Here is a 25,597-nt window from a genome sequence, read left to right on the forward strand (position 1 = left end):
GTAGAAATAAATTTAAGTTGAATTGAATTATTGGTTAATTAAGCAGATACAATTTTTCAGAATGAAAAACGGGCATAACAAAATGAGGCTTGACTGTGTTTCACTGTATCCTTGGAAACACTATACTTCCTGTTTCTTGTACATGACATCTAAAACAAGTTTTTAAAGCAAAAAACATTTAATAATCAACCTCGTGATGTTAACTGTAGAATATAATGTATTAAATTCTTCAATTAAGTTCTTGCATTAAATGACATCATGTAGTGTGTCATTTTCTAATAATAAAAAGTAGAATACATGTATAATATGAATAGTAAATAATAATTCAGAAAACTAGTGACCACGACATAGCCGTCAGAAAAAGATGGAAACCTTGTTTTCCTTCTCAGCAACATACAGACATTCATTCATTCTTAGCAGTAAAGCACAACACTTCCTTGTTTGCACTTACACATTCTGCTACAGCACACTCATGGATGCAGCCTAGCCAGTGCTCGATGTATGGCTTTCTTAGTGAGTCACAAATATGCAAAAGTGGCTGTGCTGGTTCAAAGTTTTACAGTTTTACTACTGTTTGGAATTTTAATATTGTGTGGTAATGTTTCTCTGACTTGGTAATTATGTTTGAGGCTTTTTCTGAATTCTAATCTTCCTGTTATAAATGTACCTATATGTACAGTGGGGAAATGATAACTTTAGCCAAACTTCTTAATGGTTTTACAAGTCTTTTATTGTGCAGGTCTTCTTTCAGCCAACTGATTACAATCTACAGACTCAATCTTAGTTGAAAGTGAAACACACCTCTCTCTGTTCTGTGCTGCTCTTATCTATTCCTTTACGTTCCATTTAATTATGTTCCCCACCCGATTTTTATTACTATATGTCTCTTTCTTTCAGTGTGTGAAAGAAAGAGACATATAGTGAACCTGTACCTTAGGAACATAATCTCAAATGAAAGGTAAATTTGTCTGCTTTTGTTTGTCTGTTACCATCATGTATTCATTCAATTATTATTCTTCGCATCTCTCTGTTGCTCCTCAGACTTTTTCTCTGTAACAGTGTTTATTAGTCAAAATGTCAAAAATGATTAAATCTTCTGTTTTGTAACATTTGGTTCAGAAATTATGTGGAATAAGTAATATGTGATCAAAGCAATAAAAGAAGTTTTTAAGTTATGGAGGGGAGTGTTCCAGTTTGACCCCGTAGTGGCACGTTTCTCTCTCTCTTTAAAGCTCTTGTATTGTCAGTTTTATTCAATTTGGTTCAATTTTATTTTATTTATACAGCACCAGTTCAATAGTTGCCTCAAGGCTCCTGATACTGAAATACTCTACATTAATACAGAGAAAACCCCAACAATAAGATAACACTCTATGAGCAAGAATTTGTTGAGAATAAAAAGGAAAAGGAAAAAAACCTCCCTTTTTAGCATGAAGAAACTTCCAGCAAAACCAGGCTCAGAGAGGGGCGGTTACCTGCTGTGAATGGTGGGAGTGGGGAGAGGAAGACAGGACAAAAGACACGTTGTAGGAGAGATTAATAATAATTAATCCAGAGAGGTGTATAAACACACAGTGGCTGAAAAACATTGAGTAATGAAGTGCATCATGGAAATCCCCCAGCAGCCTACACCTATCGCAACTAAAAGAGGATTCAGGGTCACCTGGTCCAGCCCTAACTATATGCTTTATCAAAAAAGGAGGTTTGAAGCCTAATCTTAAGAGTAGAGATAGTGTCTGTCTCCCAAATCCAAACTAGAAGCTGGTTCCACAGAAGAGGGGCCTGAAAACTGAAGGCTCTCCCTCCCATTCTACTTTTAAATACTCTAGGAACAACAAGTAGGCCTGCAGAGCGAGAGCGAAGTGCTCTAATGCGGTGACTGACTTTGAGGTCTTTCAGATAAGATGGAAGGGTTCTATGTGTAGGAGTTTAGTGCACACTAGCTCAGTGTTTGTTTGTTTGTTTTGTTTTTTGTTTTTTTGTTTGTGTTTAGACCAATTCCAGCTCAAATACAATTTGCACTCGAGCAAACAGTCACATGAATGTGACTCAGACGGTACCAAAAATGTTAAAACTGAAAGTCAGCATCATGAGCACCAGCTTACTAAGCTATAAACTAGTGCAGGAAGTCTGGCAGTTATACTGATGTTATCAGTTATTTTCAACCAGTCAGAGAGACTCACCACACAAAGCTGACACAAAACCTTTATAGATATGCATTTACATATCAGTTTGATCAGAACATTCTGAACTGCAGGCTGTAGCAGTCTGCTGAGTGGTGCTGGAGCTGCTTCTTACCTTTTACCGGTTGGAAAAGAACAGTGGAAACTTCTTCATGTTTCAAATAGTTTTGGAGGAATTAAGACATTCTTCAAAACAATGGTAGGTGTTTCCAAATGACCTTCTGCTTTTCCTAAAGTCACTTTCAGACTTTGAGGTGAAAGATGTTTTATATTCAGTTTTATACAACCTGTAAACATCCACCAATGCTAAACAGGCGTTAAGCTCGGTGTTGCTTGGTGTTGGCTGGTTGGACAATCAAAGTTATAGAGTGGTGGTGTTTGGGTAAGTTTAAAGAAAAAAGAAAGAAAGAAAGAAAGAAAATCATCAATCATTCTAACTATGTACATGTGTCAACCTCAACATTAAGGTTTGCACATGTCAGTGGAGCGGAGGAGTCAACTAGGCCCATAAGTCCTGCAAAATCTATCTCCATAGGACTCATGACAGCCCCATTTTAATAGTCTTTGGGAAAAAAAATTAAAAATTAAAAGTCCATCCAGGATGACAGAAATTGAGTTAAGTTACTTTAAATATCTTCTTTTTGATTATTTAAGAACACAGCCTGTTAAAAACTTTGGCCTACTTTATATATCACATCTTTTTGTAGTGTGCCCTTACTTTTGATCAGTCTGAGGTACTTCCCCTTGAGTAAAGGGTTGCATTACAGCAAAAGGCTGAAGGCCGAGATCTATTCTCTCAGTGACTTTCAGCTTTATTAAACCTTAAATGTAATCTCATGTATACAGGTTTTAAATTTGGGTTCTGTCGTTTACTTAAAATATCCTCAGACATTTAAAACAATCTTAGCAGACAGAAACACGGAAATGGCTGATAGCCACATTAGGAGACATGTGTTCTCTTCCCTGCAAACCATTTGCAGCTGCTGATCTTTAACATGTTGAGTAGTTGTTTCTCCTTCTTCTTTGTCTCTCTCTATAAAGCAAAGGTTTACAAAGTTCTCCAGAATATCTGAGGTTTTCTGGAGGCTAGAGCTAAATGCTGTCTCCTCCATAGTGGAATATACATTTTTATATAGTGACATAATTTTGAAGTACTTTGGTGGTCTTTAGTTTGTAGCTGATTGTCGATAGGTGAGATTATGTTGCGTTTTTCTCTGGAGATCTTTTAAGAATAGAACCTGCTAAGCTTTCAGACCTGCTTTCGATGACGATTAATTTATTTTGCATAACCCATCCCACCGAACGTCACTCTAACGCGACACTGTCGCTCAAGGCCCTTGTAATCGTTGATGACCTGATGGGTTCATTTAAACTTTAAATAAAATAATCTACACTTTTTTGAACTGAGGCTCTGTTATTTATGAAAAACAACATCCGAAAGATCAGCAGGAGTTGATAACATGGAAATGTCATTGCTCTGCTCGGCTTTGCTGTTTGTCGGCTTCGTCGTGTTTGTCTCTGGAGGTGAGATTTAGCTATTAGAAACTACACTGTTTCCTTCTGATGCTCTTCCTCAAGATAGGAAGAGTATTTATGTAACTCGGTTCCACAACTTGCGTAATTATGCATACTTTATTAATCCCGTAGGAAATTAGTCCTCTGGGGAGCAGTGTGTAGACACGGTACCTTTCTCAGGGATACCTCAGGGTAGCTGTTTGGTGGATTTGAACCCCCAGCCTTGTGATTACGGGGGAACACCCTACCTGCTGAGCTAGCTCTGCCCCACTTGTAGACTGAAGTGCATTTCTGTTCTGAAGACAGGAATAAAATGATCAGACAGCGTCACATGGCTCGTCTTTGCTGTATTCCCTGCCAGGATTTCATTCAGTTCATCTGTTATAGACTCTTCTTCACAATGATAAAACCACCACTGTGCCTTTACTGTTTTTAAAACATTTCTCCGTCCATGCTACTTGTTCTTTTTGGTAAATAGAATCATATTTCTTTGCTACATATGCATCGTCCTTGGGACGCAAAGACTCGACAGTCTCGAACAAATCGTCAGCAGGGACAGCGAGCAGGTCTTTATGGCTTACACAGGCTTCATTGGCAGGCAGCAACAGGTGTAGAAAACAAACAGGACAGGAAAGAAACGTCCAGACAGAAGGACAGTTTTAACTGTTCTTCACCATTATAAATAAAAATTATAGTTAACCAAAGAAAACAGTATAGGCTGCTATTATTAGGTTATACCTTACTAATGCAAGGCTGCATTGTGTGTTTGATTCCTTTAACCTCGCTGCTCTCTTGGTTTCTCTTTTAGACCCAAACATCATCACAGCCAAGTCTGGACAGAACGTCACTCTGCCATGTCGAGCTTCGAACAACAACAATTTAATTCTTGAGTGGAGCAGAGCTGATCTGGGGACACAACATGTTGTTGTGTACCGGGATGGGCAGTTTGCTCCAGACAACCAGCATCCATCTTTTAAGAACAGGGTGGATCTGCAGGACAGACAGATGAAGGACGGAGACGTGTCTTTGATTCTGAACAATGTGACAACTGCTGATAGTGGAACATATGAGTGTCGAGTCTTAATGGGAGAAATACACTCGTGGGAGCTCAAAATCATCTACCTGAGTGTTGTTGATCCTCCAGGTGAGTGAGTAGAGTTGAGTGTTAGTGTGATCAGAGGTGAAGCTGCTTCCTGGTTGTTGATGTTTGTTTCTAAAGATGTTGTTGATGAGACTTTGTAGAAAGCAGCTGGTCTGAGTGATGTGATCAGAGTGCAGTAGATAATGATTTATGTAATGTAATATAATGCCTACGTGGGCCAGGTCCTCCAAAGACCGAGGAGGCTGGACGGCCAAGCCTTAACATTTGCGTCATAGTTGGACTTTAATAAACTCAGCTGTCTGCTCCTTATCTAAAATATAACAGGACATTGGAGTAAATTCTCAACCACCTCACACTTCTTTTTAATCAGCTGAGTGAAAACTTTAATCTCAGCCAAACCGATTTAGTCAGGAACAAATAAAACACAGAAAGCCAAGCAATAACATTTTTAAGTTATCTAAGTCACTTATGTACAGTGTTGGGAAGGTTACTTTTAAAATGTATTCCATTACAGAATACAGAATACATGCCCCAAAATGTATTCTGTAACGTATTCCGTTACGTTACTCAATGACAGTAACGTATTCTGAATACTTTGGGTTACTTAATATATTATCATGCTTTTTACAACAACGTGAATGTACTATTGCTGGGTGATTTATTACTATTACTGAAGGTCCGCGACTCCGTACTGTAGTAAAGGGACCTCTGACTAATATGGCGGGGTCCCTGTCGGCTCTTAGCTGAAAAATAGCTTTACTTTGTTGTGTGGGTCAACTTTTCTTGCGAGAGACAGAGAGAGGCGTTGAAAGACTGCTCCAACGGAACTTATTGTTTTCGGAGGAAAACACGAACACGGTGTACAGTCGAGTCTTAATAGCTTACTTACAACTGGGCTCGTCAGGCACTCTTCTTGGCTGAAGTGGTTATTATTATATTTACATGCTTCCAGCTCCCGTTTTTCCTCGATGACAACTCGTACCTTTCCACTCCCCTTTTTCTCCCTCCTCGTGCTCACAGACCCATAACGTGTATGGCAGTCCATTCTCCCTGCAACACGGACTACACTGCCCATGATGCTACATTCTTTAGAGCTATGCCTGTAGCATTCTGCCTGTTAGCTTAGCACAACAACAACAACAACGAAAAGGCGCTCTCTCACCCAGGAAACACACAGTCGCAGAGAGAGAGAGAGCGTCGCCCTGTAAACATGGCAACCGTAACGCTGCCGCCTGGAACAACAGCACGTAGCTGTCAAACAAAACCCAAACAGTCCTGACCCGCGACAAAATGAAACAGGAAAGTACCGCAGTGTAATCCATTTATTTCAACAAAGTAACTGTATTCTGAATACCACCTTTTTAAACGGTAACTGTAACGGAATACAGTTACTCATATTTTGTATTTTAAATACGTAACGGCGGTACATGTATTCCGTTACTCCCCAACACTGCTTATGTATCATGTTTGACCTGAGTATCGAAAGAACGTGGGGGGGGGGTTTGAATACAATATTCCGGGAAGTCGCTGTCCTTGCCGGCTCTAGTTAGCCTTGAGCTCCCAGTGAGCTATCGAGCGGGTGGGTAACAGACGTCTCCGAAAGTGTCGGAGCACTGTTGCAAATACGTGATGTCTTGATAAACCAAGCAGATATTTGAAGTTTACACAGCTACATTCTAGCCGGAAAATATGTTAAAAGTTTATTTTGTGACCCAGAAAGAATAATATTTCAAACTCACCAGCCCACTCCTCCCACATTGCCACAATTGAAAAGTTTTTTTATATTATTATAAAATATTATAAATAATAATTTAACTAGTAAAGTATTGATAAGAGTAATACAACTAAGTAGCTGCCACCATTGCTGGAAACTGGACCACGAAGGACACATCTGACCCATCCTTCAAATCCACGGAAAAGAAGGACGCATTTCGAGGAGTCTTTGAATTGGGACAGCCTTCATCACCTGGCTGTGACGTAATCGGGATTAAAATGCAGCCTCTGAATTGGGACATAGCAAGTGTCTGACAGCAGTTTGAAGAGGAAATGGATTCTGTTCTGTTCTTCACTCATCACCTACCTGACAGCTGACACCTCACACCTGTTTCTCACCTGCAGATCAGACAGGAGGAGACACAGAGGATGGAGGGAAGGAGGATGGAGGGAAGGAGGATCCAGTCAGTAGAGGAAACACTGGCCTGGGACCAAGTCTCAGTTTTTTGTGTACTTGTTATTTGTTTTATCTGATATTTAAAGAACCATGAAGCATGAAAACTGTGTCTTTTGAAACAGATCTACATGACACCTAGTTTTTCACTTGATGTTTAAATTAAAAAAAATATTTACAATTTAAGCTTATTCTGTTTCTTCAATTCCATTTACATTTTGCTGCCTTTGAATTTTATTAATCCTCATATTGTGTTCATTTTGTGTTCAGCGATTTTTGTGAACATTAAGACTTCTAGTTTTGACACAGCTCCTAACTTGAGGAGATGAAGAAATTATTATCTCATGTCCCCTGATGTCTGCAATCATCTCCAGAACCACAAACATCACTTGGTTATTTTCAGGAACTCTGTCTGCAGGTATAAACGTGTATTTTCCAAGCTTGTCTTGTGAGGGCATCACATGATGCCCATATCTTTATGTCATAGTTAGACTGCTTGCTTGTTGTATACTGTTTGAAAGGGCAGTCTCCTCTAAAAGCCACCAGATGCTCATCTACAGTGACATTTGGAGGTTGTAGATGAGTTGCTGTCACCCCGCACACTTGTCTTGTTGAGGGCAGACTGGTCTTGTATCATGGTTCAAAAAAGGGAGGCAAAATTTCTCGAGTGACATTCTGCATTGAAAAATTGTCTGACTAAAATCTGCATCCCATAAACTGCTATTAAATTCATTTCTGGATGTATACTCAGCACTCAGCATCCAAAGACTCATGTATGCTTTGGTGTCTTTTCTGGGTTACCTCTTTCCAATCGTCTTTGTAAGTTTGTGTCCCCTCGAAATTGGTCAAGTTTAACACTATGGTTTTGATGGACTCAAGAACTGTTGAAAGTAGGATTTGATGTCATCAGTCCTGGATACAGCACAGTTTGAAGATCCCGTGGTCATCCAGGATGATATTTTCTGCTGAAAGTCTAACTTAATTCTCAGGTGGGGTTAGTTCTTAAGTTCCCGTAACGGTTGCCAGGGAACCCAAGGTGTGTGTGTGTGTGTGTGTGTGTGTGTGTGTGTGTGTGTGTGTGTGTGTACACATGCATGGGTGCATATTAATCTCTGTCTCTCTTCCACAACACGTCTTTATCCTGTCTTCCTTTTCTCACCCCAACTGGTCGCAGCAGATGGCCCCATATTTATTTAAATATGTAATATTAACTGATGATGGTAGATGCAGCTCCCCAAACGTCAGCACTAAATTCATTTTTCATCTTAAATCTGCTTCTGCTGCCTGTTCCTACCTCGTTTCTGTTCCCCACAAGCCTGCATCTTGAGTGCTGCAGTGCTTTCTAAAGCGTCGTTGGTTGTAAAATTTGGAGTAGATGTCTTTCTCTCCACAAAGGTTTGCTTTGTTGACCATTTCCGTGTATTTTTCTCTCCTTTTTTCATCTTTTTGATCACTGCCTCATATTAAAAGTGTATTTCCTCATGTATTGCAACCAAAGAATCTTTTCTCATAATAATGATGAGGGGGGAAACCACATGAACTAACACCCTGTAACAGAGGAAGGAGGAGGAGGTTCTAGATTTATGTGAGTGAACTGATGCAAGAAGAATTAATTCAGTATCAACAAAAGACAGAATGGAGAAATCATTTCTTCTGCTTTGTAAGTATACTGTAATGGGTTTCATCTTTGAAAAGGCCTAAAGATGCCACTTCTTTTGTTTCTCCACATAAATATCGAGTTTGTGTAGAAGACAACAAAGAGAGAATCACTTCCTGTTTTTTCTGCTAATTCTGCATGAGTCTGTAGCTCGATCAAACTGTGTAAAACCTCTAAACCAACCTCTGTTTCATTTCTCTTTAGTTCTGATCTCACTGCTGAGCTACACCACAAACCAAGGTCGGTAACCTTCTCTTGTCCTATTTTAAACCAGAAATAAACGACACATTTTAAAGATTAAAATTTATTGACTCTCGTGAATATGAATGAATATTTTCAACCCAAAAGTTCTGTTAAAGTTTGATCACGATGAAGGTGCTGTTGTTTGACATAGTTAATGATGATCACCAGGAATGTTATTTCAGCCCTAAGTGTTTATGAAAAATATAATATAAATATACTAATATAGATTTTCATCACAGCTCTTCTGACTGTGAGTCCCAGCAGCTCTCAGATGTTTGACGGCGACTATGTGTCTCTGAGCTGTGAGGAGGACGACAGCTCTGCTGGATGGACTCTGAGGAGAAACACAAGCAGAGAAATCAGAGCTGAGTGTGAGGAGTGGGGAGCAGCAGCTGATTCTTCCTGTAACATTAGCAGTGTCCTCCCGTGGGACAGTGGAGTTTACTGGTGTGAGTCCAGAGAGGGTCGCATCAGTAACATGGTTAACCTGACAGTCACTGGTAAGCTGAGTGTGTGGAGTTAGTGTTGATGAAGCTGTGTGTAAATGGATGAAATGCTGTAGTTTGTCTCTGTGTTGAGGTGGATCAGTGATCCTGCAGAGTCCTGTCCTCCCTGTGATGGAGGGAGATGACGTCACTCTGCTCTGCGAAGAAAAGAATTCCTTCAGCCTCCCAGCTGCTTTTTTTAAAGATGGCTCCCTTATCGGCAACGAGATGACAGGTCACATGACCATCCAGCATGTTTCCAGGTCTGATGAAGGTCTCTATATGTGTGACATCAGCGGTCATGGAGAGTCTCCATCCAGCTGGATCACTGTCACAGGTGAGGAGCTTCACTCACATTTTACCATTTCACCTACAAATTCACCTGAACAGGTGGGATTCTCTCTGCAGATAGGCCTGCAAACACAATCCTACACCCATCCTCAGCACCACCTCCTGACCCCACCTCCCTCAACCTTGTGTTCAGCGTTGTCTCTCACCTGGTGGTAATTTGTCCATACTTCATCTCCACTCTGCTCATGGTGTCTTTATATCGACACAGAGCCAAAGGTAACACTCCGAGTCTCCTCTGATTTTTTTCATCAGTTTCTTTTGTTTCTATTAGAAATGGCTCATCTTACCTCCTCTCTATGCTAGCATCCCTGCCGACCCAAGCTGAGCAGAGACAGACTGAGGACTTTGATAACATCGTGGAGGTGACCACTGAGCATCACTTCTGAGTTGCACAGTAAGAGTTCCTGTTCATTCAGTCAGAAGGTGGATGTCACATCACCGTGGTTAACCAATGAAATCTGCAATACACTGTTTACTAATGCAAACATTTTGTTTGTTTTATCAGCGCTGCCAAGTGATTTAAAAGCAGTATGCACTGTTTCCTACTCTTCAGTCAAATGTCTTATGCTAAGTTCAGAAGAAGTTCTTCACTGGTGCAGATGTTGCATTTTGCTTCCCACACATTTCCTTGCTTTGCTGTCAATAAAAAAACAGCAACAGATATTTGCTCAATAAAATAACAGTATTTATTTGTTTTTGTTTTTTATTTTAAGGGTTTCACTTCACAAATAGTGTAGCTCTGTCTGGAGCCACACTTTCAGCTCATGAATGGACTCCAGTAAAGTGCAGAGCCAAAGCCCCTTTATCTGATGACACAAAGAAACTTGTTGTCAGCATCTACAGTGATTTTTACCACTAGCAGAGAACTTGATTAAGATTATGACTGTTGTCGGTCATTGCAAAATGCACCTGTTTTTTTAAGTATATACAGTTTATACAGTTTTGTTCCTGTATTTGGCTTTTTTAATGACAGTTAGCAGTGGGTGTTCTGTTTATTCTTTACTGGGTTTTTTTTCAGCCTGACAGTAAAAGAAACTAACAGGTCTGTAGCCCAGTTTCCTGTTTTCTGGTAAAAAGGCTTTAACCAACACGGCTGATGTCTCACTGCAGGACATTTAAGACGCACATGCATGCACACAAGTCCACACACGTTGCATATATGAGTGCACATTTGAATATTCTACAAACTGAAATCCATATTTCCTATTTGCCGCTTTTGACAAGCCACATAGTGGAGACAGCAAACATGTCAAAGAAGGTTCTCTGGTCAGATTTAACGTCTTGACCTTGCAAAATGCTGCCTACAAATTATTGACTCAGGTGGTCTGAATACAAATGCAGAAACATTTTTCAGATTCTTATATGTAAAAAAACAACAACTGAACTCTATGTACTATTTTTTCTTCCACTGCAGAATTATGGGCCAATTGTCTAAGGAGCTTGGAAAGAAAACCGTCTGGACTTCTTCTACGATGACCTGGATGACTGAGAACCTTCACAGAACCCCCCCCCCCCCCCCCCCCCTGACACTTACTAATTCTCATCCTCCCTCTTGATCATAGAGGCTCAGGGTGTTGGAGATTATGCCATGGTCAGGGTCGGAATCCTCATCCACGCGTCCAGTAAGAGTCCCAGACTAGACCCTCCTTTCCCACATTTACCCAAGACTGATATACAAAACACAATATACAAACTAACTGAGAAAAGACAATCATGTACAGGGTTGTTTGTACACATGATATTAATCAACAATGTATTTCATTCTAACTGCTTTTTTATTTCTAATTGTGGTTGCTTTACTGTACAAATTCTCCTTAAAAAAATGTTCAACATTAAAGACTTTATAAATCTTGTTTAATAAATGTGATATTTTTCCACACTGGTCGATGTCCTTATTCTAAAAACTTATTACAATATTTTAATAAGATTTGTTAAAGTTGCCTTTTGGTTTATACATAAAGGCAATAGCCAAAACACATCAAGGGTAAAATTTAAACAGTTCCACTTAGAAGAAATTTCTTGAAGCACAAGTCAAGAAAAAAAATAAAATGAGGAGAAGCTCCCATTTCCCCCTTTTCTGTTTCACATCTTGACTGAACAATTTTACAGATAATACATCTCAACACATCTTGATAATTTGTTTTAGAGTTTTACAGGCTCACTTTCTTCCCCTCTTTTATTCAACTCCCCCTATTTTTTATTCCTCGGACAGAGAATTAAACACCAGCTTGTTCTGCCAGCATTTTAAACCTGTGCTTGCATGGAGTCAGGACCATTCTCATACACATGTGAAGGTGGTTATTGTTGAGCTTGAAACAATATTTAATTTTTAGTATTTCCATTACTGAGAAAACTGTTTCACTGTTGCGTGTGGAGGTCAGACCTGGGAAACCGTGTCGGGTATTAAAATTGCTTTGAAATAGTTGTATCTGCTTGGACACCAGCCAGTTGCATCTGCGGTGTCATCATTTACCCATGAAATCCTCTATTTTTGCTTTTCGCTTTCCTTTTTGCAGAATACCCTTTCTTCATTATTTTTCACCTCTGTCTTTTCTCAGCTTTCTCTGATGCAGTTGTTTGTATCTTTGCATGTGTACTGCAACTTGCCTCCAACTCTCATCTGTCTGCACTCTGGAGTTGCAGTGTTTACTAGGGATCCTCTGGCCAATCCAAATATTGATATCATGCTGGTATGAATGCTGCCCCTGTAATTCAGATGCACTGCTGTAAAATTCTCTTCTGTGACATTACTAGCTTATTTGAAGACATAAAAGTCGATGAAAAAAAAAACGTTGTCCCAAAACAAGCAGCAAAAGAAACAAAGAGAGGAGGAAAGAAATCGCGAGACAAACCCAGATCCTGAGCACAGTGGTCACTGTCACAATCCTTTTCAGAGAAGGACAGAATAATCAGGTAGTGCACGTGGTCACTGGTGAAAGTAATGTTTCAGTCATGTTGGATTTTCAGCATCATGTTAATATATTACTGATATGACTACTATCAGTTTAGACATTCAAATAATTCATTCAACCCACTGAAACATGTTTAATTATTTTATTTGAAAATCAACAACAACAAAAACGTCAGACGTTCACTGCCCAGTCTATTTTATTTAATAACATTACCGTAGTTATTGCTTTGTTGACCCCTACATAAGCTGCATGTAAAGGTTCAAACTGTATGTGTCACTATTGTTACTGGAAATAATGGCCCTGTTTTTATTTAGTATTGGATCAGTGCCAGAAAAATGCGCTAGGTATCACGTGGGATAGCTTAACTCCTGAACTCACATCCAGTTGGCATCTGCAATTAAACAACTACCGTATAGAAGATAGCTTGTTTAAATGAAAGAAACGCAATGTTTAAATCATACTTCTGCCTTTGTTTTATTGTTTGTTTGTTTTTCTTTTTGTAGCTGGGTCCTTATGGGACAGCTTCCGGGTCTAGGTTCGGACCGCCTGTTAAGCTGTGTGTGATTTTCCGAACAATTTATCAACTTTTTTGCGTGGGATCGGTCGTATGCAGTGTGAATTGCCTCCCGCTAAAGTGGTGCCATTTTTTTCTTAAGTTTTTGATTTTATTTAGTTTTGTAAATTGATAAATGCCATTTTAAATGTGGACTGGAGTTCATTGTCTTTTTGGGGTCCTCCCAACCCCACAGCCACGCCTACGTCGTCGCCGTCAACGAGCTCCGCTTCCGCCTCTTTGCTATGAGGATTGTTGTTGCTAACATTGCACTTTTTTTCTTTTATTTTGTGCCCTTTGCGGCTCCTCTGGATCAAGGTGAGTTACAGCAGGGGATGGGTTGTTTTAAAGGATCCTCACAGGTCTCATATTGCACGTATCTAACTTTCTCTCTACGCCATAACGGTGCCTTTAAACCCAGCCGATATCTCAGCCCTGTCTACATTTAACATATATGACTGCAGGGTTTCTCCGACAGTGTTGGGCAAACTCCAGATAAAATCATAAGTCGGATTTATCATCTTTAATGAACTCTCAAACTTGGAAAGTCGAAGAAGCCCCACCAAGCCCGCGTTAGCAACAGTTTATTGCTTACATTTTAAAACAGACTGCTCAGCTGATGTAACCGTGTGTTCCTGCACTGTGCCTGACAATGAAAGGCAAAAAGAAAGACTTCCACGGAAACAACTTGCCCGCTCCAGCTCCTATACCCAATACAAACACTTGGGATGAGAGTTAGCTCAACCCACTACACCTTCAAAGCTACCAGGAATTATCTACTCATGCTAGCATTAACACACACACGATTACTACAATAATTAACAACGCACAATCAGAAACATCAGAGTGGATAAAGATATAATTAATCTCGGAAAAGAAATGACATAGACCTCTCCTACAGGGGAATTATAGAAAAGGGGAGAGGCCGTAGGGGTACCCCAAATTTATAGGGTTGTACCAAAGAAGAAGAAAAGGATGAAGAGGGGCTCTAACTAATAATGAAGATAACTACAGGCTTGCAGGTCCTAAAAGTCAGCTATACCAGGAACAGTTTGGGGTTTACAATACATTTTGTGTAATAACAATATGTGATTTATGACCCTGGCTACAAAAATATAAGAAACAGATTATACATCTTTTACTGTAAAACATCCGAGTAATCAAAGTTTATCATCACGTCCACTTCTGCTTCTGATCACCAAGCCCGCAGCCTCTCATCCAGTGTCCGCACTGCCCAGCTCCGCTCCTCAGGCCTGAAGACTGTCGGATTTCACTCTGGACTCAGTTCAGTTTAGCTACAGCTCCCCTGCTGCTCAGAACAGCCAGCAGTCTTGTTATACATAAAATATAGAAATTACCTGATTTGCAAGAGCCTTTATGACTCAGAGAGTAGATACAGTCTTATTTGACACGTCAAATATCTTGATAGAAATGTTTTTGTTGCAGTTTCTGCTGCCCTCTCAAACACATCTCTCTTGAAATGCATATGTAATCACAGGGAGACTTTTTACCTGGATGGATAAATAAAGGATACACAAAAGTTCGTTGAAGGTCATTTTAAAAAGGAGCCGGAAAATAAATAATAATAATTACAATACTAATTTTACTTGTATGGTTATTTTTTTTCATCTGTATTCTCCGTTTGTTACTCATAGTAAACAGTGAATTTTGTGTTTATGTCACTCAGAGGTAACTGCGAGTCCTGGAGAAGATGCCATTCTTCAGTGTCAGGGTCCCGGAGATGTGGAGATCACCCTGTTGCAGTGGAGCAAACCTGAGCTTAAGTCCGATGTCTATGTATTCTTCTACAGAAACCAGCGTCTATATGAAAACTACCAGCACTCGTTCTATAAAGGCCGAGTGAAGCTGAGAGATCCATCAATGAAAGATGGAGACTGTTCAGTGATTCTAAGGAATGTCAGCATCAGGGATGCAGGAACATATGAGTGTCGCATTACAACCAGAAGAAGTAAGGGCGTCCAAAGTGAGTTCAAGCACTCCATCAAGCTCACAGTCAAATCCTCAGGTGAGTTTGTGGAAGTGTTACAGTTTCTTCCATAGGAAGTTTTACATTTTGCAGATGTGATGTTATTGTTGTGGTTGGTGCTATTAAGTTATTTCCCACTTCCATTGTTTGTTTTTGCATGATGGGGATCTAAAGTTTCAACAGATTTTTTTTGTTTTTTTATCTGTACACCAACACATTGCATTTAACTTCAGCTTTAAATTCAGAAAGTGCTGTTATTCATACATGATTCCTAAACTTGATTCAAAGTGTTCGATGTGTATTTTATAGTTTTTCACTTTGACCTTAAATAGGAAGCCCGAAAGATGCTACAAAGATGTGAGGGAGCCAATAACTGGGCTTAAAAGTTCACGTAAACCAATCGGAGAGAGAGAGCATAAACTTTAGGAGTGACATAAATGAAAATCTGGTGCATTGTTACAAAGAATGAATGTACTGACCTCGGGCTGTGAGATATGACCAAAGTCTCATCTCAATACAAACAGTTCTCATCCCAATAACGATATATATCACAAAATAGTGCTTTTTCTGAAAATTCATTGAACACAGCTGGGCGTTGTTTACCTGGAGTCGAGTGTTTTGACCGATGCATGAAACGATACATTTTTAGACATAAGTTGTAACGGCTGCCATTTTCTTTGTATTTATTACACGGCGTGCTGCGGGGAAAAGCCTGTTCTAACGTTTGAGTCTAAGGTTTATTTTGAGCACTTGACGGCTCTTTTTTGCTTCTCATCGGTAAACTCTCTCCATACTCTTTCACGTGATTCTGGTGATAGAAGAGGTTTGTGGTCTTTGAGTCTGTAGTGCGGACCGTTTTGCGGTAAAATTTAGTACAGATTTCATAGTACAGTTTTCTGTCAGATGTTGCATAACCAAACCATGTCCATGCTACAGAGGTAGCCTCTTGCCTTTAGGAATAAGTCCTCCATTTGTTTTGACTGGTCCTTCTGTTTGGAGCTACCTTGTTCTGCCTCATCTTAACTGGTAATGCTGGTATTCTCTGTGCCTGCATCCACATGGTGACCATCGAAACAATGAAAAAATATTGCCGTAAACAATATTATGCGACACCACTAAACAAGTGATAGCCAATGATATGAGGCGATAGACATTTTAATTTAATCATCTGATATATATTGTCATATCGCGCAGCCCTATACTGACCAGTTCAGCAACACCAAAGGGCCTGAAAGACCACAGAAAACAACTATGGTAAAATGGTAAACGGCCTGTATTTGTATAGCGCTTTACTAGTCCCTAAGGACCCCAAAGCGTTTTACACATCCAGTCATCCACCCATTCACACACACATTCACACACTGGCGATGGCAAGCTACATTGCAGCCACAGCCACCCTGGGGCGCACTGACAGAGGCGAGGCTGCCGGACACTGGCGCCACCGGGCCCTCTGACCACCACCAGTAGGCAACGGGTGAAGTGTCTTGAGGCACGACTAAAGTAGATGATGACAGAATTATTTCAATTGTTTTTAAAAAAGAAAAAAAAAGCCTTGGCCCGTCTCTCAAGGAGAGACAGCAATCTCAATGTCAAGTTCTGCAATGAAGGCAAGCCTTTATGGTTGGAAATAGAAGTGTTTACAACAAGGTGCAAATGAAGATTACACTCAAGACCAGCAAGGCCAGATTAGACATTAACAGAATACATTTTAAAAGAGCCTTTACAGTTCCTGTGCACATTCCATAATTGATGCTGTGGTGAGATCAGACAGTCTACAGATAATAACATGACCCCTCCTGGTGGCAAATGATAGCAATTAGAGCAGGGCGATATGACCAAAAATATTTATCACGATATACATTTAAAAATTTGCGATAACGATATAACTGACGATATAATTGACACTAGACAAAACACTTTACAACTCCATAACTTTATTAGTGCAAAAAGAAAAACATCAATGTATTTTCACTTAAACAAGCAGCTGTTTTTTATCTGCATTAAAGTTATATAAAAATTTAACAGTGCAAATGCAAAATCCTTGCTGACAGTTTAACCAAAAGGCATTTCCAGTGGAAATTGGCCGACATATCCTCAGCATAACCATGTATAATATCCACAAAACTTAAAAAAAGCTTATACACACACAATATGCTAATATTATGTTGAAGCACAGTTTGTATCACTCCGCGAGGCTCCTGCCTACGAAAGCCGTAATGCTCCGACAATCCATCAAGCGGTGCAGCTTCATAGTTTAGCAAAGTCGTGCTAAACATTTGACAGATTTTCGAGCACCGTGTACGACATAAAATCGTTTCGAGGTCAGTAAACACAACCAGAATTCATACATAAGGCACACAGGATTATAAGGGGCACTGTCGATTTTCAGAAAAATCAAGGGATTGATTTTAAGTGTGCCGTGTTTTCCAAAAAACACGGTAATAACGACAGCCCGCTAGCATACGCTACCAAAAATAGTGCTTTGTTGTGTATCTGACAGATGAAAGCTAAAGCAGTTCCACACCACTGAAGTTGCAGCATTTTTACAAACCAATTCTGGTTCATCCGTTTCATTCAACGATCCGCTTTCGCGCTTCTCATTCTGCGTCGCCGCCATGTGCGTATGTAAACATAGGCACTGCGCATGCGCGTTTTACCCATATTCTATCACGATATGTCATTTTCCTATCGTTGCCCAACATTACACCGGTATTACCGTGATATAGCCCAGCCCTAATAGCAGTGCAGCAGTAACAGAAGTAATGGCAAAGATGTTATTTCTGAAATAAAGTCAATTGTTAATTTTTATCCAATTTTAAGTAAGATTGGACAAATGAGTATTTAAGGGTTGTTTTGGGGGCTGTGACGTCACAGGTGGCTTAAAAAAACATTAGAAACACATTCTAAGTGATAATAGTAAAGTAGAGCAGTCCACACTGTTCTGCCTAAGTCTGCACCTTCACCACCTCAGCTCTCCTGCTCAGGTCTGAAAGCTGTTTCGATGCTCTGCTCTGGATTTCATTCTGTATTTGCTCAGATAAGTTCTCCACATGCTGGTCTGTCTGTGCTGTGCAGCACAGCCAGCAACCTGTTCGGTTCTCACACATTTCTCACACTCTCCCCTGGCTCAACATCCCATTGCCAGCCCGGCAGTAATTATTCAGCTGTTATCTAAATACAGTACTCTATATATTTATTTATCAACCACATCTAGCTAGCTCTGGTTCACTTTAAAATGTGTGCAAACAGTTGTGCTGCTAGGCAACCTGGTGTGCAGCAGTAGTGGTTTTACATTCACATCTGTAGAGGCAAAATGATGTCCTTGGCAGTTTTTGGTATCATATTTTTCTTTTTTCTTTTTTTTCTAACCCACACATTCCCAAAATTCAGTATTTGGCGATTAAGCCCTGGTCTTCCTCTCTGTGGTCACTTGATTTTTAACACAGCTTAATTAACTGTGAGTTTGTATAATTTATGTTTTTGTGTTGCTCTTATTCTAAAAGACGTTGTGATCACGCTCCTGTGTTGTTCAGCAGTTATTACTGGTGCAGCTGCACATTCATTTATTTCTTATCAGATTTTCAGATTATTCTACATGTTAGGCTTCCAACAAAAATGAAAACAAATTAAAAGATCAAGTAAATTTTGGATCTACCAAAATCTTTTCCTCCTAGGATGGTTCTGGTTTACTTCAGCTTGATGACTAAGAAAGCTTTTTGGAAGAAGGAGAATCCCAAAGTAATTAATCTTTTAATGAAAGCCTGATGTTTCAAAAACTATTTCAAAACTACCAAAGCACATTATCCAGCAATGACCAAAATATATCATAGCTTTTTCAGTAGGAGTGAGGTTGGCTGTACTCAGAGTTATTATGAATAAAGGCAGGCTAACCCATGTGCTGCCAGAGCCTCTGAATGACCTGAAGATATATTTTAGAGTGTCTGCTAACTCTGTCTGCACACTCTTTCTGCTCTGCAGGTTTCACGGATGAAGACACCGAGAATGGAGGAGAAAAGGTTCGAGAAGAGAAGGTCAGAGTAGAGAAGGATGGAGGAAAGAGTAATTGGTATCTTTCACTGATAACTGGTGTGCCAATCACTTTTTTTATTTTTGCTATACCTGCTGTTGTAATTATCTACAAAAGACTAAAAAAATGTATGAAAAGTCCTGAAAAAGCACTAAATAACAGATCTGAATCCTTACCTCTTTCCTCCTGAATGACTGTGGGTCCTGCTGTTGCACAGCAATGAAAACATCTTTGTAAGACTACTAGAGATCCATGCTGCATTAGTCTTGTTTTTGTCCATTTATGATGGTTCAAAATGCTCAGTTTAACCACAATAATAAATATCTGCACAGGTTACTCTCAGGAATCAGATTCTCTTGTCAAGTGAGGAAAGGAAGTAGTGTGGGCAAACTGTCGTTATGGGTTGTGACCTGTAAATTATACAGGTTGTTACGCACATTATTAAGTATTTGAAGATCTTCACTTTTATTACCTCTACAGCCAGTCAGCCTGCCCCCTTCCCTGACATCAGTCCAGTTCTGCCAAAAAGGCTAAAGCCTCAGAGTCTGCTGTCAAAGCTGCTACATCTCAGTTTATTACAGAGGTCACTGTTGTAGCTCGTCTGCACGGGGCAGTGGTTTACTTCTTCTAAAGTGTTTAAACCCACATACCACATTTTTTTTAATCAATCACTACCAAAATAAGTTTATTTTAGTGAAATAAAGGTCAGCACAGGTTCATTATCAGAGGACATGTTGCTGATATCAAGAGTAAAAAGGACCAGCGCTGTATGTTTAAACCTGTGAAGCCTTAATCTGTGTTATTTTTCTATGCAAATATTTTGTATTTTTGTATGTTTTCAAAATCATTAGCACGGACACATCATTAATCACAGTGTAATATATATATGTATATATCTAATCACTTTATTTTTCAGCAACATGTAAAGTTTCGAGTGTACTTGTCATGTTTAATGTTCTTTTTATAATGGCATTTTTAAGCATCACTCTGTCACCTTTTAATTGATCTTAACTATGTATATTCTGTTAGTACAAGCTCGAGCTGGACTGGAGTCGTGCTGACATGTAATAAACAAAAACACAAACTATCAAGAAGATTTTTTGTTATTTTGAGTGTTTCGTTTTTTAATTGCAGGGAGTGTAATTAGAGCGGAGGGGTGTACAACGAACTCAGATCAATGGCTTAGCAAGGTACAACGTATATCTCTGTTTACCTGGATAAATCATCATTGTAAGTTACGCTGAACACTTAATATAACTTGTTCCTGACCAGGTCTAGAGTTTTGGTTTAAAACTGCCTGGATGGGACAGATTTTCATTGAGTCTTTTATTGGCAGCATGTTAAAATACTCACTAACAGTATTCACTGTTAGTGAGAACTTCATGCAATTTTCAAAGATTACTTCTAAATATCTATATGTTAAAATATTGTGTTCACTTAAAAATAGACATATGTATATGGAAAACATCACACTGGAAAACAACCAGCAATTTATTAAAAAAAAAAAGAAAGAAATTATTAGCCATCAGTGAGCCAGTCACAGTCTTATAAACAGAAACTGTTACAAATTCTTTGTTCGTGGATTTTGTTTTTAGTTGGTATTCTCTGTTTTAGCTACAAGCTAAGTTGCTGTTTCCTGATTGGCTGCAAAATTTTGTTGCATTTACAGGAAGAAGGATTTGATTTAAACTTGCAAACTTGAATGTAAATTAGATGTAAAATTGTCACAAGAGGGCTCAGTAAGAGGATGCAAGTGTGAAGGCCAGTGCAAGGTACATAGACATTAGAAAACATAGAAAGTGTGTGTGACAGTGTACACACAGATCTGCGGGCCAAGTTTTGTCCCAACACACGGACCACAGTTGTTAAAATGATGTGTAGGTTTAAATCTGGGACTCCCCACCATTTGACCTTAGAACTGAAGAAGCTTCTTGGATGAGAGGTGAAACGTCTTCAAGTAACTTGAAGAAGTCCAGACACTTTTCTTTGCAAGCTCTTTTGACTACGATGACCTGGATGACTGAGAACCTTCACAGACAAAGAGACAGAACAGACTCTCTGCTATCTATAATCCAGTTCTGAGATCCCTTCCCAGACGCCTTAATGCCCACTAACCTCCTGGGCCATCTGACCTCAGGAAATCACATTGTTGGGTTTATTAACCCTTTAAGACCTACCATAGAACCAAGTCCGCCAGAGCTTATATTATATTTTTACATGCTGTGGAGCCATTTTTGGGAGCATTTCAAGTTGCTATACATCAATACAACCATTATAACCCAGATTTTAATATGTCTGCATTAAGTGTATCGTAATTACATAAATTGCAAAAAGTGCAATAAACTACAAAAAAATTGAAAATCGTTTTGTTTTTTAACATATATTTGTAGTTAGAGAAATTTAAGAGGCTTATCCCTCAAAACTGTAAATACAAAAAAGTTGCACAAAATAGTTTCCCACCACAGAAAATTTATTTTGAGTGTCTTCATAGTTTTATTTTTGAAATACACCAATTTTTATATACTGCAGGAAAAACGAAAATAAATATTATAGTGCAAATTTGCAAAAAAGCAGCATATGCATCAAAATAAACTATTTCCAGCAGTGCAATATGAGTCCTAAGCATCCCAGAAACGACACAGAAAGTCATAAAGTCAAACATAACTTTTAAAAACACCAGTATAGGCTCATGAGGCCCTGATGGTAAAAAATACATTTCCGCGAAAATGACGTCACTTCCGGTTTTGGGCAGGTCATAGCGGACATGTGAAAGTTCGCGCTGACGTCTATTCCAATGTAGGAAGTGTTACGAACAGCTGATCGGATCGGCAAAGAGTGTTTCTGGAATATTATGTTTTTGTTGCTGCAAGCGCTTTTTATGCAGTTTTTGCAAAGCTATATGTGGAAGGAAACCGTGACCTAGGACAAGCTGATGGCATAAGATGTAAGTACAACTCCTCCGGTTTCATATGCAAAAAAAATTTTTGTGCTAGCTTACGCCGTTGCAGTGCTACCGGGATTTTAAAATAGTTATGCAAAACAGAGCGTGCCCGCTCCGATCGGTTTTAAAGGGTTAAAGTACAAAACCCCACTGGAACACAAGACCACCAACTGCACGGCAAAAACAAGACACAAGTCAGAGCTCTTTGTCTCGTGGGCCGCGTGGGAAGTCAGTCAAGGCCAAGTTCACCTTCCTTTCTTCACCTGTCCTTAGCCAACTTCAACTGACTCCCTGTTATTGTCAACAAGCGGTCATACATGAATATGCAATTACAAATACACATGACAGTCTTAAGCAGGCATATCTGAGCAACAGCGTTATCTGTATTCAGTGTGTGTGTGTGGATGCATGCGTGTGTGTTTTCAGCCATACCATACATAGACATACTTCCTTATCAACCTTTCCAGTTGCACCAAACAACGTGAACTTAACAGGTGTAAGAGGTATGCTGAAAGAGCAGAAACGAGCATCTCACTAAACTATAAAACAGGAACTTGCAATAGGTCATATTTCAAATGAACATTTAAAGCTGTGAAGTCTTGCACTTTAATAGAATAGAACAGTCTGTTTCCTAAAGCTATAATGGAAATTATAACGTCGAGACTGCTTCCTAGTAACAATAATAATATTAATAACAAGGTGCAATAAATACACTCTTCTTCTTTTCATAACTGAAATTAGTTTACTGTGTTGTGTTGTACGCAGTGCCGATGTGGTTTTCCAATTCCATTGTACTATTGTACTATGTATAACTGTGCAATGACAATAAAGACTTATCGTATCTTATCTTAAATAGCATGAATTCGGAGGCAATTCTTGTACGTAGGTCAAAAGTGATCATACTGTGAATTCGATAAAGGCGACTAAGCTGGGCAAGCCTTAGGTAACACTTTACATCTATGTCACATCCCAGCTGGCTCCGAGATACAGGAACAGGAAGTATGACATATGCACCATAATGATGTTTGACTAACAAATTAGGCGCCTTTATCTATAAACCGTCACTGCTTAAGTTGTCTGACCAGAAACCAAACTGATGCTGAGTGGTGCTCAAACAGGCTTAACTGAAAAACAGGAATGCAGCTCAGAAAATCAGTTCCAGTTTTGCAAGATCTCTTCAGAACAACAGTGTTTAAGACCAGTAACGCTTCACCTATTGCTTTTGTTTAAGTTTTGAAAAGAAGTGGGAAGAAGTACACACCTATGACCTTTGTTATCCGTCTCATCAGTAAATATTCATCCATCAGTAAACATTCATCCAGTCTACTTCAAGTTCAAATTTGAAGTAGACTTCAATTGTGAACTCTTGACAGGAATGAAACAGGAAAAGAGACATTCACCGACACTAAACATTGTCTTGTTTATATTTCATAAAAACAAGATCTTTAAACTTCCTTTTTTAGTACTTTATGTTTGTGCATTGTTTTAATTTCACTGTCTTAAAGTTACATTTTCGTTTTTTATCAATGTTTTAACAGAAGAACAGAAATGTATACATTTTCCTTTGTCTCTTATAATGAGACAAACACTCTGTGACCTGAAGTCTTCAAGGATAACAAACACTGACATTTTTACATAGCATCTTCCATTCATAACTTCCTGACGAAGAGTCCACTGAATTTCAGGTTAAACTGGCCTACCTTGGGAGTATGCATTGAGCCTTTCCCTGTATGATTTCTACCCATGACTACCACGCTCTCCATGCAGAAAACACCATTAGCAAATTTGCAGATGACACAACAGTCAGTGGTTTGATCATCTATAATAATGAGATGCCATACTGGGATCACTGCTAAATCTGGCAGCTCTGAATTATCTTATCCTCAACACCCAGAAAATAAAGGAGATTGTGGCGTATTTCAGAAAGAAGCGGCGACCTGAGCGACGACGGGCAGCAAACCCTCAGCTTCATAACTCTGGTGAGAGCTCCAACATCACAGAGGCCCTCCCCTGGTCTAATCACACCTCTGCTGACATCTGCAAAGCACAACACCTCTACTTTTATTTACCCTGGGGAGAATCGGACTGTTACAACACATCCTCAGCTTTTACCGATATACTGCAGACCGTGTTCTCACTTGCATCACAGCTTTGGTATGGTATGACAGCTGAAGTAAACAGCAACACAAGGCAAACAGATGTCGAAAGGACTGCAGAAAACAGTCATCATTGACCCATAAATGCGTCCTGTTGAAGACAACAGTGGTCTAGGTGGTAGCGCCGGTATTATTACTGATGACTCCACTCAGGAAGGCGTTTCAGGATTTTCCACTGACACACCAAAAAAGCTGATAAGCAGCTTCTGCCAAAATGGACTCTTAAAACTACAACACTTTGTTTGCACTCTGCTACTGTTACAATCACACGTTATACTCTATTGTTAATTTTTGTTTTACTAATTAACTTATGTTATATACCTAGATATTTTTTTCCTACTGGGTGATTATTTATAAGGAATCGCTGCCTATGTTTTTGTTCTTTTTATCTTCTTGAATTTTGAATCGAATACCATGCCTTGCACTTTTTAAAACAACAGCAGAGGCTATCAGGAACTTGGGTTTTTAACATCCACTGGGCTGCAAGTGACGTGTTTAAGATAAGGGCACATACATATATATAGAAAATTCCTTGGAATTCTCACCTATCTGGCATAACCACAAGGACATTTAGGAGACATAAACATAATAAACTGAGTTAAAAATGGTTTTGTTTGTTGGTTTACATATAAAAGAAAAAAACACAGTTAAAGCAAAAAGCAGTCACCTGTTATATATCTGATCCTTCAGTTAAAGAGGAAGGACTCTGAACTCTGTTCTTTGTTAAAACATCGTCCTGGTTCACACAAATGGTTCTGGAGTCACAATTTAAACATGTTTAGGTCCTGCAGTCATACTTGTTCTGAAATAATGATAATTAAATCATCTCTTGTCTCTTGCTAGAAAGTTACAATTTGAGAAAGACAGCAATGATGATTTCTCAGGTTTTATTCTTTTGCTCGTTATGTTCAAGTGATTCAATTTGTTGTACGTGCCAGTAGAATCACATATTCAGCTGTTTGTTTGGACTGATTCCAGCTCGGATAAAACCTGCATCAACTGGCTCAACCGGTTAGACAAAACATCAGAGATATGGTGCAGAACGGTTGACAGTATCTAACGTGGACAAAATGAAAGCAAGAAACATAAAAATAAAGACATGCCTGGTGGTAGACAGGTATGGAGAGTATGACACTATCGTAGGGATGTTTTCATATCTTCCACACCCAATCAGAAGGATACACAACATTTCCGGAAGCAGTCATTTACAAAGTCTGATCAGAATGGTTCGAACTAAAGGGAAACTTACTCAATGAACCTGCACAGCAGATAGTATACCGGCATCCTGCTGAGTCCTACGCAAACAGACTGACATATT

General features: G+C 39.3%; 2 protein-coding genes across 2 annotated transcripts; both read left to right on the plus strand.

The window, feature by feature from the left end:
- Positions 1-8,099: 8,099 nt before the first annotated feature.
- On the plus strand, positions 8,100-11,552 carry LOC146578866 (low affinity immunoglobulin gamma Fc region receptor III-A-like). Its single transcript, XM_085268922.1, has 7 exons — positions 8,100-8,627; positions 8,829-8,864; positions 9,107-9,367; positions 9,447-9,689; positions 9,761-9,919; positions 10,007-10,097; positions 11,118-11,552. Exons 1-6 carry the CDS (start codon positions 8,603-8,605, stop codon positions 10,087-10,089), a joined length of 807 nt encoding a protein of 268 aa, XP_085125048.1. The 5' UTR covers positions 8,100-8,602; the 3' UTR covers positions 10,090-10,097; positions 11,118-11,552.
- Positions 11,553-13,156: 1,604 nt separating this feature from the next.
- Positions 13,157-21,417, plus strand: LOC146578867 (coxsackievirus and adenovirus receptor homolog). Its single transcript, XM_085269023.1, has 3 exons — positions 13,157-13,486; positions 14,856-15,194; positions 19,134-21,417. Exons 1-3 carry the CDS (start codon positions 13,414-13,416, stop codon positions 19,370-19,372), a joined length of 651 nt encoding a protein of 216 aa, XP_085125149.1. The 5' UTR covers positions 13,157-13,413; the 3' UTR covers positions 19,373-21,417.
- The last annotated feature ends 4,180 nt before the right edge of the window (positions 21,418-25,597 follow it).

The sequence above is a fragment of the Mchenga conophoros genome, linkage group LG3 (genome assembly GCF_057382185.1).
Source record: "Mchenga conophoros isolate Kocher_MC1m ecotype Shallow Benthic linkage group LG3, M_conophoros_male_GT1.1, whole genome shotgun sequence".
Taxonomy (NCBI): domain Eukaryota; kingdom Metazoa; phylum Chordata; class Actinopteri; order Cichliformes; family Cichlidae; genus Mchenga; species Mchenga conophoros.